The 16,614-nt window shown below is 41.6% G+C and overlaps 1 protein-coding gene across 1 annotated transcript in view; it reads left to right on the forward strand.

Moving 5' to 3' along the window:
* The window catches only part of FSHR (follicle stimulating hormone receptor), a 134,436-nt gene that overhangs the window by 61,410 nt on the left and 56,412 nt on the right, over positions 1–16,614 (forward strand). Inside the window, exon 2 of the mRNA XM_036335533.1 lies at positions 884–955. Within this exon, the coding sequence (XP_036191426.1) occupies positions 884–955 (72 nt within the window). The remainder of the gene's footprint in view (positions 1–883; positions 956–16,614) is intronic.

Raw genomic sequence — 16,614 nt, forward strand, 5'->3', positions numbered from 1 at the left:
GTCATCCATCTTCTGTACCTTTCTTTTTAAAATGCATGAGAAAGAGAGAGAGAATGCACAGACAGATGAAAGAAATGGATCTTTGCATCCCTCTTCCATGTTTCATCTCATGTACCAGTTTTCCATCAAAGCACAAATCCTTTAGCTAAAAAGTCCAGAAAAACTGCCCTTCCCCACACTTTGGCTTCAGTTTACTCTCTTAGTATTCTGCTTTGTATTCATTGTTCAGGTTTTCAGTTGGACCCCTGGAGATTTCTCATATATTCTTGCAAGCTCAGCTATGCATTTAGAACAATATTTTTTATATGTTACATAAGAAATCTAGGCTATTTTTAGTGGAAATATCTTCAATTTATCTAGTTTAAAGCCTTTCAGGAAACGGAAATCAAGACTTTCAATCTTCAGAAAGGATTTAATTATGTTAAGTTTTAAACACTTAATACAAGTACAGGCCATAAAAATTCTTAAAATATGCCTGCTACTACTATTGGGTTCATTGTCTCTTTGAAAGATCAGCTACGAATGACAAAAAGGGAAGAGGTATTCAGGGTTGGAGTAGAGGAAGGGCTACAGTAGGCAATATGGGATAGGGGTGACAAGCAAGGTTCATATCCGGCTCTACCATGAGCTGTGTGACCCTGGGCAACTGTTTTAACCTCCCGAAACCTCAGTTTCCTTTTATGCAAAATGGGGATAACAATAGTGCCTGCATCACTGCTTCACTGCTTTGTGGTGAAGATGAAGAGAGACCATGTAAAAGCAATTTCAACCATCCTTAAATGGCAAACACTCAGTGCATGTTTGCTGTTAGCTGATAACAATACATTAGACACTTATTTATGAATGGATAGGCTGTGATATTTTATGTCCACTCTCTTTTCAGGAGGTTTGTCCTCACCAAGCTTCGAGTCATCCCCAAAGGAGCATTTTCTGGATTTAAGGACCTGGAGAAAATGTATGTACCTGACAATACCGTGTGTGAAGGCCTCCATCGGGCCATGGGCAGCAGCCTCAGATCACATCTAGTGGGATACCCTATGCTTAGAAGCCAGAAAACCCTCCAACGGCCTCCGTTTTATTTCCGTATCACAGCTCCCAAAGAGTAATGTGGACTCTTTCCGAGTGGGGCACTGAAACGAACACAAGCAATCCAAGAATCCTCACTGCTTCCTTCTATAAGGTGTTGCTTCCAAAGTACTTGCGGGTGGAATTTTCATAAACAAAAGCCTGTTTTCTCTGGGAAACCTTCTATCATTTCTGACTAATATTTAATTGACAGCAGCGCCTAACATTTGTGCTTTAGAGCTTTGCTAGGCTTCCTGTTGCCAAGCCACACTGACAAGTGGTAATTGATACATAAACATTTAAAAGTACTGGGAAGGTTTACAGCACTGGGGGAGGTTTCCTTTGAAAAGAGAAAACTCCTTCGTTAATGCAAACATTCACTTCTTATTGGGTTAGTTTATGTAGGGATTTTCCCAAAATGGTGAACAGCAATAAAAAGCAGAACAAATTCTCCCATATTTTAGGTAACCCACTCTCCCTTCGAAGGCTCTTAATTCCATCTCCCAGGCCTTCCGAGCCGGGAAAACGTGTTCTTCACTGCAGTGGCAGCCAGATGTCAGGACTTAAGGGCCAATAAACACAGCAACAGATAAACTGATCACACCAAGGGAATGAAAGCAACCCTCCAGGTGACATGTGCTTCTTCCTGAAGCCATTCAATTTTTCCTCTTGGTTCTTTCTCTCACCCCACCACCCCTTTAAGAATATTTACTGAGGTTTGAGGGAAAGAAAGAGAAACCCATGAGTGAAAGAAACACAAAGCAGGTAGTTATTAAACCATCTGCTTAGAGGGGAGTGGTCAGAATCCTAGGATTGGGGGTTAGTTTTAATACAAATTTACAGTGTAATCTCAATTAAGTCACTGTATCTTTCAGGGCCTTGATTTCCTCACCTGGGCACTAAAGGAGGCGTTCTATAAGGGGGAGATGGTTTATGTGGTCTCTAATTTCTCAGTGCAAGCACGCTCCAGGTGGGTGAGAGCCCAGTTTAAGACCTGCAGTCTTCAGGATTTACCTTCTTGAAGACATTCAACACTCACAGGAATTGGGAGGTGGGGCACTCGTCTGAGCAGAGCTCACCAAGGGAAAGAGGAAAGCAATAGACTTGGCGAGCTTTTGGCTCAAGGTGTGTTCCTGATGGATTACTATTGCCCTGCCTGAAACTAACATAGACTAGATTATTGCCCCATAATTGAATCAAAATTATTCTAAAATACAGGAATATCAGACATCACAAATAATCCACCTTAATAAAATTCAATCAGCAATGTGACTGGCCGCTAATTGGACGTTCAGCCTCAGACAGGACCTCTCTGTGGTGATCTAAATGGTTGAGCTGAGCTGACATAGCAATGATTTCAGAGGCAGGGCAGCTAGCTCAGAAATTCCTCGACTTCCTCAGCTGCAGCTTGTCCATCTCTGCCTCGTGTCTTTATTACCCAGCCTGCACGAGCACAGTGAGCACTCAAAAATTAAAATTATAGTGATCTTACTTTTTCCAACACCGTTTATGTCCTGAGGCTTCAAAAACACAACCTAGTAGAGAGACTGGCACTAAATTGAACTCTGAAGAGACTCTTTGTGCCCTTCCATCTCTGTGCTCACCTTCATTCATTGTCTCCCCTTCTCTATGAGTTTTCATCTCCTTTCCAGATCTTTCCCCTGCATTTTTCTTTTTCCTTCTGTTTTTATCCAGTTTCCTGAACTTAATAAATATTGGCTTCCTCTCCAATATCACCCTCTCCACAAGTCATAAAATTCCTTTCATTAATTTCAACGTGTGGCCAAGGTTCACCTATCCTTATTTAAAAGAAAGGGGGGGATAGTTTTCTGTATAAATTCTTCCTTCCTTCCCTGCTACCTTCCCCTCTCCTCCCATCACTACCACTCTTTAGAAAAAGCACCTATATTCACTGCCTCCCTCTTCTTTCCTTTCAATCACTCCGTAGGCTGCCCACGTGCAAGGTGGCCACCGATTACCTAACACTATTATTCTAGTAAAGTCCCTAACAATACCATAACTGACTAATCTAATTACTTCTACTTTGTCTTCCTGGAACTTAACTTACGTGCACTGAAATAGATTTCACTGACCACTCATGCCATTCTTAATGCTGTTCCCCTTTTCATTTCAGTGACGTCACACCCTTCTGCCTGCCCTCTTACCTTCCCAGACTACTCCATAAGCCATCTCTCCATCTGTCTTGTTCCTCAAAGTTCAGATATTCTAGGGATCCATTTTTGGCCATTTTTCTTTTTTATAGTCATATCCCTAAATCATTATTCATCAAAGAATGTCATACTATCATGGCTCCTTAACCTTCATCTTTAACCCCACCTCTCTTCTGAGACTGTAATTTTTGTTTTGAAATGGAAAACCTCCAAAATATCCACACCTAAGTAAACGGCAAGTGCCTCAAATTCAATATGTGCACATTATCTCTCTCCTTAAATTTCTCATCTTCCCATGCAGCCCAGAGAATAATATCACCATCTGTCCAGACCCCAAAGCAAGGAAATTCTGTCTTCCTTGACTCAGGACCCTCTGTCCCTCATATCCAGGTGCTCCTCAGATCCTATTTACTCCCCCACAAAATAATCCCCAGAATGCCCTCCTCTCACTCCTGCTGCAATTAGATCCAAAGTCTCAACAACTTACATAGCCTCCTGCATGAGGTTGCCATGCCTGTCTCAGCTTCAATCTCCCCACCACTCTGCTGCCAGACCTGCACGGCTCAAACTCACTTGCAGAAGAAACTGGAAGGGACCCTTATTGCTATGGATTTAGTCAAAAGCCCCTGGCACATGCATTGTATCACACACTTTCACCAGGTAGGAAAATGTGCCATTTCCCAAGCATTTTCATTCCCAGAAATAATATTACCTATTTAGAATGTGATGGCTGGTTCTTTGGACAATGCCTGGCACATAGAGGGATTAAAAAATAGTAGCAGGTGGAGGAAGGAAGGAAGGAAGGAAGGAAGGAAGGAAGGAAGGAAGGAAGGAAGGAAGGGAGGAAGGAAAGGAGGAAGGGAGGAAGAAAGGAAGGAAGGAAGGAAGGAAGGAAGGAAGGAAGGAAGGAAGGAAGGAAGGAAGGAAGGAAGGAAGGAAGGGAGGAAGGAAAGGAGGAAGGGAGGAAGAAAGGAAGGAAGGAAGGAAGGAAGGAAGGAAGGAAGGAAGGAAGGAAGGAAGGAAGGGAGGAAGGAAAGGAGGAAGGGAGGAAGAAAGGAAGAAGGAAGGAAGGAAGGAAGGAAGGAAGGAAGGAAGGAAGGAAGGAAGGAAGGAGGGGAAGGAAGGGAGGAAGGAAAGGAGGAAGGGAGGAAGGGAGGGAGGGAGGAAGGAAGGGAGGAAGGAAGGAAGGAAGGAAGGAAGGAAGGAAGGAAGGAAGGAAGGAAATATTAAATATTTGGGCTTATGTAGATGCTGTCCCTCTGCCTAAAATTCCACTTAAAATTGAAACAGAAATCTCGCTTGTCCTCCAGGCTCCAGTTCAAATATTACTCTTTTGTCCTGTCTTTCCAGAACTCTTCAGTGTTTCCAAATCACAATCTCATGTTCGGAGTATTAATAGCATATTTATAGGATTATATTCAGAATTTATAAGCTTTTCCAGATCCCTTGATTGTTCTTAACTTTGTATTAAAGTATAACAATAAGTCCTATTACTTACAACTCCTTACTATACCTCTTATCTACTTATTGTCTCTCCAGCTTCCATCAGCATGCTCTCCCCTCAGCCAATCCATTCTCTACAGAGCAAGCAGAGTGATATTTTCTGAATTCATATCAAATCATGTCACCTTCCACACCTGACCGCCCCCCCACACACACACACACTTTCCCTCCATGCCTTACCATTGCTCTTATCATAGGAAGGAAGGAAGGAAGGAAGGAAGGAAGGAAGGAAGGAAGGAAGGAAGGAAGGAAGGAAGGAAGGAAGGAAGAAAGGAAGAAACTGGACCTCTCCCATTTTCTCCTTTGCTCTACTAGCCCCTTTCTAGTTCATAAAATGTACTGTGTTGTGCTTCCAACCAAGGCCCTTGCTGGGCACACTCTCTGCCCTCTGACTGGAGTGTCTGAAGTTAGTTGGCTCCTCCCATCCTTCAGATGCCCACACCAGAGTCACTTGCCCAGGAAAGTCCTCCCTGACCTCCCAATGAGGATAACTCATACCATACACTCATAGCACCACTGGTCTTTATGTGCTATCATTTTAGCAATTTTATACATATTTAGGTGATAATTTAATTAATTTCTAACTCCCCTATTAGACTAAAATTTCCATGAGCACAAGGACATTTTTGCTTTCACTTGATATTGAATCCATGGTGCCTCACACAGATTAAATACAATAAATAACTGATAAATGCATGAATAAAAATGAATGAATAAACAAATATAATTAGTTGGAGAGACAAGATATCCAGATATAAAAAGAAAATACTAAATAGTATGAATAATAATGATAAATAATGTGGAAATTTAGAGGCATTTTAACACTGGCTGAGAATCTACTATGATCTAGACATTTATATAGTTAGAATTTAAAATATAACCCAGGACAAAAATGTACAACCTAATATGTGCAAAATGAGTGGTACAAACTTTGCATTTGTTAGGATTCCTTTTGTTGTAAGAGGCAAAAGAAAATAAACCTCAAACAGGCTTAAGGGAGAAAAAAGGGAATTTAATGGCTCATTTAACTTGACGGTCAGAGAGGAAGAATGGCTTCAGAAGCATCCCTATTCAGGTTCAGTGTCCTTAGGACTTGGCCTCTGTGCCTCTCTCAGGTCTCCTTCCATTATGTTGATTTCCGTCACCAGCCCCACCACTAGTGGCAATACAAGCAGCCCCAGTTCTGCCTTCACGTCTTGGGTTCTATTCAGAAGGACAGAGCTGAACTTTTCTTGCTCCATGCCAAAAAATCTGTAGATTGGTATGGCTTGCTTAGATCACATAACCATCCCTGGACCAAACACAGCAGCTAAGAGAATGTGATATTCCAATTGGCCGTGGCCTGGGTAAACAGGCTCCATTCTTAGAACTGAATGCATCTACCCCAACCACATGGACTTGGAGTCAGGGAGGGAGATCCACAGACAAAAACTGATATCATTGCTGGAGAAATAGTGGCAACTAGGTGCCAGTAATTGGGCAAACAACTAAGGTCTAAAGAAAACTAGTCCTGTTCTCATCCAGAAGAGAAAGGTCTCTATGGGCAGGGTGGATGGGGATTTGATGAATTTGATTCTGCCGTCTTCCTCCTGTTAGAATGATTGAAAGAATCCAATGACTCTGCCCCAGCCCATGCTGATGACTCTCCTTCTTTCATTAACCCAGCTTAACCCACTCCCCTCTGCCTGAATTCAAAAGGGAAAGGAGTCTTTTTGGTAGAACTGGGTCAGGAGTGTCACCATTGGAAATGAAATGATCACTGTTCACACCTTAGCTTTCATCAGCATCATTATCTCAAACCTCTTCACTGCTTTGGGACCGGCTGGGGGAAAAGGAAATCATTAAACTCTGCAATGTGAAGTGGCTTTGCAAAGTGCACCGTAAACTGTTTACATTGACTTTAATTACTTCGGAGCCTTATGTCAGCTTGGTATAAAGTGTGAAGATTACACTGAATAGGGTAGGGGGACTAGGTGACAATGTGGTGATTTATGGTAACCAGGAAAATTATGTATGGAAATGAGAGCAATTTAAAAACATATCTACCATGCTATTATAACACTGGAGAGGGATGAAAAGGCAGTATATAACAAAATATCTTTGAAAATAGGAGCATGATGAATATGTAAATGAGACCAATCAACATCAGCTGAGATACGTATATGCAGATGAGACCGCAATGAGCCAAAATGTGAAATAGCTCCCAAACCATAAATATGAACCATATAAAATTCATTTGAAATATTCATGATAACATAAGGACAAAAAATATAATCAAGTGATTTACTTGCATATAAAAATGAGAATACTAGTCTGACACTCCAGCCTCCACTCCCAAATCACAGGGGAAAGAAAAGTTAACAGAGGGACTTATAAAGAAAGATTTATTGGCCGAGAACTTGCAAGCACACTAAAAAAGTTGAGGATCCTCCAAATTCTCAATCCGTGGACCTTATTCAGCACAGATAAAAGGAAAGGACATAAACCGGGTAACTAAAACCATAATGGTGACAGTGCTAGAAAATGTGGGTTCCAATCCAGTTTGCCTCCTTAGATAATCTAACAGCACCTCCTGTTAGATAATGAAGGGGTAGGTACATTCCTACCCCGGCCTTCCGTGACTCTGAGAATTAATGGGGAAAGTTCTACTTACTGGAATAGCAAAGCAAGAGGTAGAGGCTGATGATTCTACAGGCTCCTAGTAAAAAACTGGGGGCCAGTGTTGGGACAGTTAGATTCTGAATGGGAAGAGGGGATTCGAGTCCCTGGGCCTCAAAAGGATAACAAGGTTCAGTGGTTCTCATCTCAGATTGCACTTTAAAGTCCCGTAGGTAGCTTTTAAAATAAACCACAGGCCTACCTTTTCCATGGATTTTAAAATCCCGCTTGTCTAGGGTGGGGCCAAATATTGATCATTTTTTAAAGCTGCCTTGATGATTCTAACACACATCCTGAGTTAAAGCTACTGAGATGGAAGATGTTTAAGTCTGAATCCAACTCACAGAAAGAACATTCATGAACATGTGCAATGTGTCTATATGATGTAGTTGGAGAATTTTTAAAAAGGGAGGGTGGTAAGAGATAAGGCCAAAGAAGAAGCTGGGGTGTGGCCATGGAGCTCATGGCCATGGGGCATGCTCGAATATCATAGTTAATGATAGAAATTAAATGAGTTATTTTGAACAACCACATGAATGATCTGATTTACATTTTTGCTTTCAAGTTCTAGTGTGCCAATTCATTTCTGGGTAAAGCTTGGGATCAGACTGGCTTTAGTCCAAGGGTTGGCAAACTGAGATGCCTGTTTTAAGTTGCAAATTAACTTAGTCAGCAGTTGGGAAGTGTAAGAATTTGGCCAATTAAGTTGTCATTATTGACCCAGGTCAAACAAACATGAGTTAGTGTCTAGAAGTGAAAGTCCTTACCTCATTTCTGTTCTCCATAAATATTCTGAAAATAAGTAGTTTTACTGTATTTATTGCTTCACCAAAAACACAAGAAGCTGTTTTCTTGTCACATTTTGGATTGATGTGGTTTTAGTGTTTCCATTAAGTCTCCTGGTTTCAACTGTTTCTGTGTGGGTCCTTAAAATAAACTTTACAATATCTAATAGCTACCCAGCTCAAAAAGAGAATAATGTATTAGGTGTGTATTTTTATGCTTGGGTTTTCGCTTGTTTGTTTCTGCTTTGATTTCTTTTTGTGTGATGGGTAAGGGAGGGTGAGTCTGATAGGGAAAACAGATTCTTGAGATCTAGTGATGCTATGAATGCTTCCAACACTATATTCCTTGTAACTCTCCACATCTCAACCCCTTATGCTTTATCCATAAAGATAGTGTAGGATTTCCTTTGCTAGATAGGATTACAGGAAAAATACAAGTAAGAGCTCCACTGTCTTAGTCTGCTCCAGCTGCTATACTGAAATACCAGACTGAGTGGCTCACATAGCAGACACTTACATTTTACATTTCTGGAGACTAGAAGTCCAAGACCAGAATGCCAGCATGGTCAGATTCTGGTGAGAACCAACACCTTAGCTGATAGACAACTGCCTTCTTGCTATATCCCCACACAGACGAGAGAGAGCTCTGATCTCTTTATCCCCTTATATGGGCACCAATCTCATCATGACCCTTCTACTCCCATGACCTCGTCCTATTACTTCCCAAAGTCCCCACCTCCAAACATCACCCCATTAAAAATTAGGGCTTCAACATATAAATTGGAAGGGGGAAAGCAAATATTGAGTCCATAGCGTGCACTGTGAACTAGCAAGCTTATAGCAATAAAAATGTACATATTGTAGATGATCACTTGATGAGGAAAGCATAGATGCGCCCTCATATACATGTTCCATCTCTAAGGCCCTCTACCTTCTTGGCCACTTGATGCTCCAAGGCATTCATGGTCCTGGTGACCTCTGCTTAGTGCCTTTCATTCAGCAGCTAAGGCTTCCAGGAGGCAAGACCTGACAGATTACTCAGACAAGGCTTTTCTGAATTGCCATCAAATACAAGCTTCCATTTTCTAATCAACAGCCACGCAACAGCTCCTTTTAAGACTTCTGCTTCAGCCATATAAGGGGATAAAGAGATCAGAGCTCCCTCTCGTCTGTGTGGGGATATAGCAAGAAGGCAGTTGTCTATCAGCCAAGGTGTTGGTTCTCACCAGAACCTGACCATGCTGGCATTCTGGTCTTAGACTTCTAGTCTCCAGAAATGTAAAATGTAAGTGTCTGCTATGTGAGCCACCCAGTCTGGTATTTCTGCTTACCCTTCCCACCTTTCTTGACAAGGCAAGCTGTGGGAGAGACCTTCAGATGTTTGTTGGGGCTCACAGATATACCAGAATATGAACGGGACTTTTTTTTCCCCCTCTGCCAGTAACTCACTGTTTTTGTCTACTCAGAGAAGATACAATTAAGGCAGCGTAATACTCAAGTTAAAAATAGCCTTCTGGCTCTGCCCTGGAGACTCTTGCTAGGTTTTGTGTGTGTGTGTGTGTGTGTGTGTGTGTGTGTGTGTGTGTGTGTGTGTGTATTTTAATAGAATGGTATTAAAATAAAAAAGATGCAATCTAAAAGCAAGCTCCAATCGATGCACAAACTATTCATTTTTATTTCCTCATTTAGCCAATGCCGATCATGACCACATCCATCTGGGTCGTTTATGACTTAATAAGATGCTTTAAACAGTAAAAGACACAAATAGAATATGGACCCACTTGCCTGCCCCCTCCCTAACAAATAAACTACCTGAATCTTACACCTCATAAACCTCTCTTATGGTGCTCAGATCCACCCTGGTCAGCTTGCGTGGAAATCAAATGATCAGAGATGTGTTTTTATAGTTCAGACCATTCCAGAAGTTAAACAGGCAGAGAGGAAAGGCATAAGAGTGAGGGACCAATGCCAGAGGAGCCTAAATGAATAAAGTGGAAGTTAACAACCCCAGTGGGCCTGAGATTCTGAAATAATCTGGGCACAGAGATAGCAATTGTTGATGCCAAGTGCTTCATAAACATGTAATTTGCACTTGGATGTGAGCGCGCTTCAAAAAGTTAAAAGTGCATATAAAAACAAGGTATGAATAATAAAAAGAGCACATTTGCTCTGCTTCCCCTTCATGGTGTCTCAGCTCAACTGCACACTGACTACTGCCCTTGCCCTTCTCTCTCCTCATGTCCCTCCAAAGCACCACACAGGGCTGGGCACGCTGGAAGGGGGATGGTGGGCAGAGTTCGCAGGTCTGTCAGCTTGGGTCCTTTCCCAACCATTCAGAACTCTTCCCCAAATCAGGCTCTCAACATTTTTAAAAATCTTCTTCTTCATTCTTCTTTCCCAGTAAAAAATACCAGCATCTGAAGACTGTGTTGGCATTAAATTCTAAGGAGTTCATGAATTGGCTCCTCCAATACAATTTGCCTTTGGAAAAAAACACGAAGGGGGGAATGACAATTTCAAAGGACTGAATCGCTTCTGGTGGGATTTCCGTTAATGTGGAACATGTGCTTAAGGAGATTTGCTTTCATGAATGAAAAACCATATCTGGATTGGACTTATTTGTTTGGACCGCAAAGTCCATGTGTACACAAACGGAAACTGGAGGAAGATGAGCTTCCCGTAATCGCACTGATATCAGTGCCTTCGAGTTCCCACCTACTGAGGACAGGCTCCCTCTCCGTCTGACTGACTTATTAGGTACCTGATGTTGGGCAAGTCATACAGCCCATATGATTTCAATGTCCTCACCGTAAATCAGGATGATAAGATTATGATAATTAAATGAGATAAAGCATGTAATGTGGCGCTTTACATGTGGAGAACTCAGGTAGTGCTTTTTCCCTGAATGTTAAAAATTGAGGTGTCAGTCTTCATGTATTTATTTAAAATGTGCCCCTTACACCTTCCTTTATATTTCACCTTCCCTGCTTCTCTTTATACGTACATAAAATTTCGCAGTCCAATCAAGTAAGACACTTAAGATGTGACTTTCCATTTAGTAAAGCAGACATTTGCTTTGGGGGGAAAGGGTGGTTGGTTTAGGTCAGCACCAAATTGCATACCAAAACAAAAGAAAAAATCCTACAGAGAGAAGTTCCACGCTAACTTCAAGAAAACGAGGCCAAATCAGAGATTGCCTGTTGGGGCTTTTTAAAGGGAGCAGATTTATAGACTTCAGTCAAGTACTCAAGACAAGTGCAGGCTGATGGATGACATGGGCAAATCCATCAAATGATTTATCAGGGTTCACAGAGTAAATGATTGTGACTTCCATCACTCCCTGAACATCTGTGAGGATGAGGCTTGTAGAGCTAATGAGCTTTCTCAAGCCAGGGACACCTCCTTCTCACTAGTGTATGTGCTGTTGTGTTTGTTCTGTTCTATTTGTGAGCAACTCCAGGACAGACCAAGCAAACTCAGAGAAGCAGAATCCATCCATCAGTCAATAATTCCACAAATCCTCCTTGAGCCGCAAAATATGTGTTAATCAGGTAAGGGAATGATTTGAGGAAGTGTAAGTACCTAGAAGATTATCGCTAGATGTTCTGGGCAATAAAGATAAAGATGCACCGTCCTGCTCTAAAGAGTTCCCATGCTGGTGAATAATAACAATCACAGCTGCCATTTATTGAGTGATTATTTGCCAGAAACTGAGATAAGCCACTTTACATGTTTTACCTTATTTAATTATCGTAATCTTATCATCCTGATTTTATGGTGAGGGCATTGAAACCATACAGGTTGTATGACTTGCCCAATATCACGTACCTAATAAGTGATGAAGCCAGGATTTAAACCCAGGCATTCTGATTCCAATGTGCACACAGTAATCTATTATTCTGCAGTATCTCTGAATGTAGCACCAAGGTCCAGATGATATGTAACATAGGAGGGTGGTAATATTGCTCTCTAATGGAGAGAAGTAGGACATACAGAAATGCAAATTTACAAAGTTATCATCCATTTTATTTGTAGTAGTAACAGTAGTATGAATATCTTTGCACTGGTTTCCTATTTTATGATTTCAAAATGCCTCCTATACCTATTAGCTCACCAGTCCTTCAGTGGTAGCTGGGGCAGGTATCTGTGCTCATCTCACGGGTGAGGACATGAAGTTCAGAGAAGTTGGGTAAGTGGTCGAGATCAACATCTAGGAAGTCATGGAGGTGGGATTCCTCTGGTGCCACATCCCGTGCATGTTCTCCATGTAGTGCTTTGCTTTTTGCAGTACTGCCACTCACTTACTAAAGAGAAGTTACACCTTCAAAGTCTTACAGTTGCATCAGTACAGATAGTCACAGACTATCCAAATCAGAAGAAAAAGCAACAAGTATTTCCAACAAGTATATAACTTCACATGCAGGTGTTTTTGCTCAGCATTTCTCATACTTCCTACTAAATCTTGATGTCCTGGAAGTGGATGAATGTCTGATCCAAGCAGTGAAAATCCAAAACTGGCCTTTTCCATCCCTAAGAGGAAATGCTCCAAAAGGGTGTGTCTATTACTAAAAATTGGTCCATACTATCTTATCAAAACATCATTTTAATGGAAATTTCCTTTCTAAGTCAACCATATTTATTGGCTTATTTTGTTCATGTTTTTGCCTACTTCTCTCTGCCTCCCCTTGGAATTAACATTCGAGTAACATGTAGATTCATCCAGAACTTCTTAGTCAAGACACAGAATTTCATCTTTGCAAGAGAGAATTTTTCTTTTGGTTAAATGCAATGAGCACTTTATGAATTCCTGCTAAGTGTCTCCTCCATCATGGCATCTCAAATCTTCATGTGCATACAAGCCATGTGGGCAGCTAACTAATAAAGAGAGTCTGACTAAGGAAATCTGAGTGGAACCTGAGATTCTGCAATGCTAACCAGCTCCCAGGTGTGACCAACACTGCTGGTCCATGGTCCTTAAGGAGTGACAAAATCTAAAAAATACTGCTCCTGTGTAAGGAGCTGTGTAGTGAAGGATCTGAGGTAAATGGCTCACACTCCCTGTTCCAAAGTAGTTGTTGATAAAATACACATGAAACAATTAGAGAAAAGCACAGGACAAATGCATAAACTTGTGCCCCAGTGTTATAACCAAATGATAATGGGAAAAGGTGTTCTCACTCTCTTTCTCATTGTCAGATCACATTCTATTGTTAAAATAGTCCTCAGTTTTTAGTATAGTTAGTCACTATGAAAGTATTGTCTCAGATCCTGAAAGCCCCTCTGACGGTGCTCTGGAAATACAGTCAGACATGGAAAATGCAATTCACATGCAACTATTTCAAGAGCTAACCCAGTGTATGGTTCATCTGGGCAAATTGAACCTGAGCACTCCTTCTTATGCCAGGATTTCTATATTTCAGGCAAAATGTAGGAGACTACATATATGCATTTATGTCCTGCAGTTTGAGGTGGGCAACGGTCAGAGGGAAGCACATAAGGTCTTATCCAGATCAAGCACAGCTGGGTTTGTGAGTTAGGTGGGTTGGGGGAAGTGAGATGAAGGAAGGTCAGTGGGAATGCTGGAAACACAAAGACCTTCTTGGCTCCTTCCTCCTCCAGCCCAGATCCAGAGACATTCCTGGCACACCCAATGAAGCGCACTGGAAACCTAGAGCGGAATGAAAGCTATGCTGCTCTGCATGAGCTCCAAAGGAGGAATGCCACAGAGCTAATCACTGGACTGAGATTGCCGTTTAATGCCCTTCCTCCCCAAGCCATCCATCAAGTTTATAGCAGCAACAAGAGCTCATTACCGAGTTCCTGTTTTGCACATTCTTGAACAAGGTTATGCCTCCAATTTTAAGTGTGGTGTGTAAAATGAATGAGGGAAGGTAGGAAGGTGAGAGGGTTCCTGGAGGGAATGGTAATAAACAGAATAGGTGCTCCTCACCAACTGGAAGTGTGAATCTCCCCCATGGCTTACACCTAGATAATCAGAAAGAACAACACATCGCAAACTCTCAGGTTCATTCTTATGAGAAGTTCCTTAGCTGCTTTTAACAATCTATCATTTGTCTTTTTGTCTTGCATATTAGGAGCAAGGTGGGATTTGGATGTAACCCCCAAGAGGTTTGTAATGTAGTTATAGAAATAAGAGGAATTTGTGTGAAACAGAGAACACAAATCAGAACATAAGAAACCTCTAAATATTATTGTCCAGACCTCAGGGTGTGGAAAGCAGCTCAAAGAGGTGGGAGTTTGATCAGTGTGGAGCACAGAAGGTTTTGCAAAGGGGAGAGGGGAAAGTGTTCCGAGTGGCAGTTATTAATGAAACAGAAGCAAAATCATAATGAGAATCCGAGGTCTTCCTAAAGAGGTACCCAGGCTCCCACAGCCCTTGTCCTTCCATCACATTACGCACCTGGGGCTTCCACGAAGCTCTGAAAGATCAAATGATAATAGAAAGAAAAGCGCCATGCTCTAGGATAACTACCTGAATCCACCCAGGTATTGACTCCTTTAATGCCCCACCCATGATTCTATAGGTAAGATGCTAGGAGCTTGTCCATCATTGTCCTGATAGCATACTGGCCTGTGAACACAGGCAGAATCAAATTACATTTAAAATGCCTTAGTGTCATTGATTTGGGGGAACTCTTATTTAGGAGGTCAGCTCTCTCCATGGCACAGATGTCCCTTAGACTGGGCTTATGAAGAACAAAGGAAATGGGAGATTTACATATGTCCACTTACCTCAGCCTAATTACACAGTCAAATCAGGGCACATGCAAAATTCATTTAAGCGCCCAAACTGCCCAATTTCTCTGCTTTCATAGATTTAATTCACTGAGTAAATAATAAACACATGCCATGACCACATCGAGTCAGAAGCACAGTAAAAATGGCAGACCATGCCTGGGATAGGCTGGTGCAACCAGATCTTTTAGTACAGGAAGTGTTTTCCCTTCCTGAGCACAGTAAAATTCCTCAGTGTTCCCCCAAACCCAATAGGGCTCAAGTCATAAAGGGACAGATTCTTCTCCCAATGAACAACAATAGTATTTTCCTGACCTCTAGAGAAAGTCAAGTGAACACTTAATTTTCTTCGTCATAGAAATATGAGGTGTTGGTATGCTTTTAAAAATGCTCTAAGATCTCCTATATGCCACCTTTTTTGTTTTTTCATAAAGTGTTGTCGATGTCAAGATAAAAAAATAAGCTATGTCTACTCAGTGAGTTTACAGGTGACACAACACTACAGCTGGTCTCTGCCTCTTGGCAATCCTTAAACAATGCAAATGACAGGATTTGACTGAACTAAATATTCCATTTCCTTGGTCCTTCCTCATCATCTCCCTTCCTTTGGTCCTAACCCATTTGCGCTCCTGGCTCCTGCCACTGGAGTCTAGGCATGCCAAACTTAGAGATACATTTGGCTCTTTAGAGCTTAATATGTCACATTGAAAGCCATAAAAAAGGGAAATTGCTGTTCCAACATTCACTAATGTATGATTAAAAGCAAAACGACGTCCTTTGAAGGACTTCAAAAGATACAGTGACAAGCACGTGTGGATTCTGTGCCCATCCTATGTAGAGGAGAAAATGTTGATGGCAGTGAATTTTTCAGCCCTTAATCAAGGCCATTTGTGAATTTAGACTCCCACCCTAGCCAGATTTCCCCTGGCCCCCTATTGAGACTTACCACACTGCTCTGACTATCCTTTTTTCAGGTTGCGGTGTCTCTCCACTATTATTCTATCATCCCGTCATTGGCATTTAAAATCTCATTCCCCCATCAACATCAAATCTGGTCTGAGTCTCACTCCAAAGAATTCTTAAACACAGAGGTAGATGGTCACCTTTGAGCCATAGGTTAAATGCCCCAAAATTAGACCACTGGGCAAAATTTGGGAAGGTCAAGTTTCAAAAGCACCAGCTCTAGATTCTACAATATAAAATATGATACGAAGAATGTGCACTTGCCTTGCCTATGTCCCTGGAATACTTCCAAAATGAAATTTCTATGTATATGGAGGGAGGATGGTGAAGTCCTGTTAAGCCACTATCACGGCACCATTTCTCCAGTGTCTTCTTCCTCTTCAGTTCTTAAAAGTAAATGTCCCATAATGACACCGGAAGGAAGCTCTGTCTGAGGCTGGAAGACCCTATCGCCTTCCCTGCAGGCAAGGGGGTCAAGGGGATAACAAGGAAAGGATCTTAGGAAGGTCCTCAGGAAGGATCTCAAGGAACTCCTCAGACCAGACTCACTGTCAACTCTAGTAAATTGCTTCTAAGGTTTCCGAGCAACCCTATTTTGAATCTTTCTTAGAATAACCCAGAAATATATGTCTAATCCTCCAAGGTCAGCAATCAAAGATAACATGAGGACCAAAATAATTCTTAATAAGAGATATGCACAGTTCTGGAAAGAG

The sequence above is a fragment of the Myotis myotis genome, unplaced genomic scaffold, assembly GCF_014108235.1.
Source record: "Myotis myotis isolate mMyoMyo1 unplaced genomic scaffold, mMyoMyo1.p scaffold_m19_p_14, whole genome shotgun sequence".
In the NCBI taxonomy this organism is placed as follows: Eukaryota; Metazoa; Chordata; class Mammalia; order Chiroptera; family Vespertilionidae; genus Myotis; species Myotis myotis.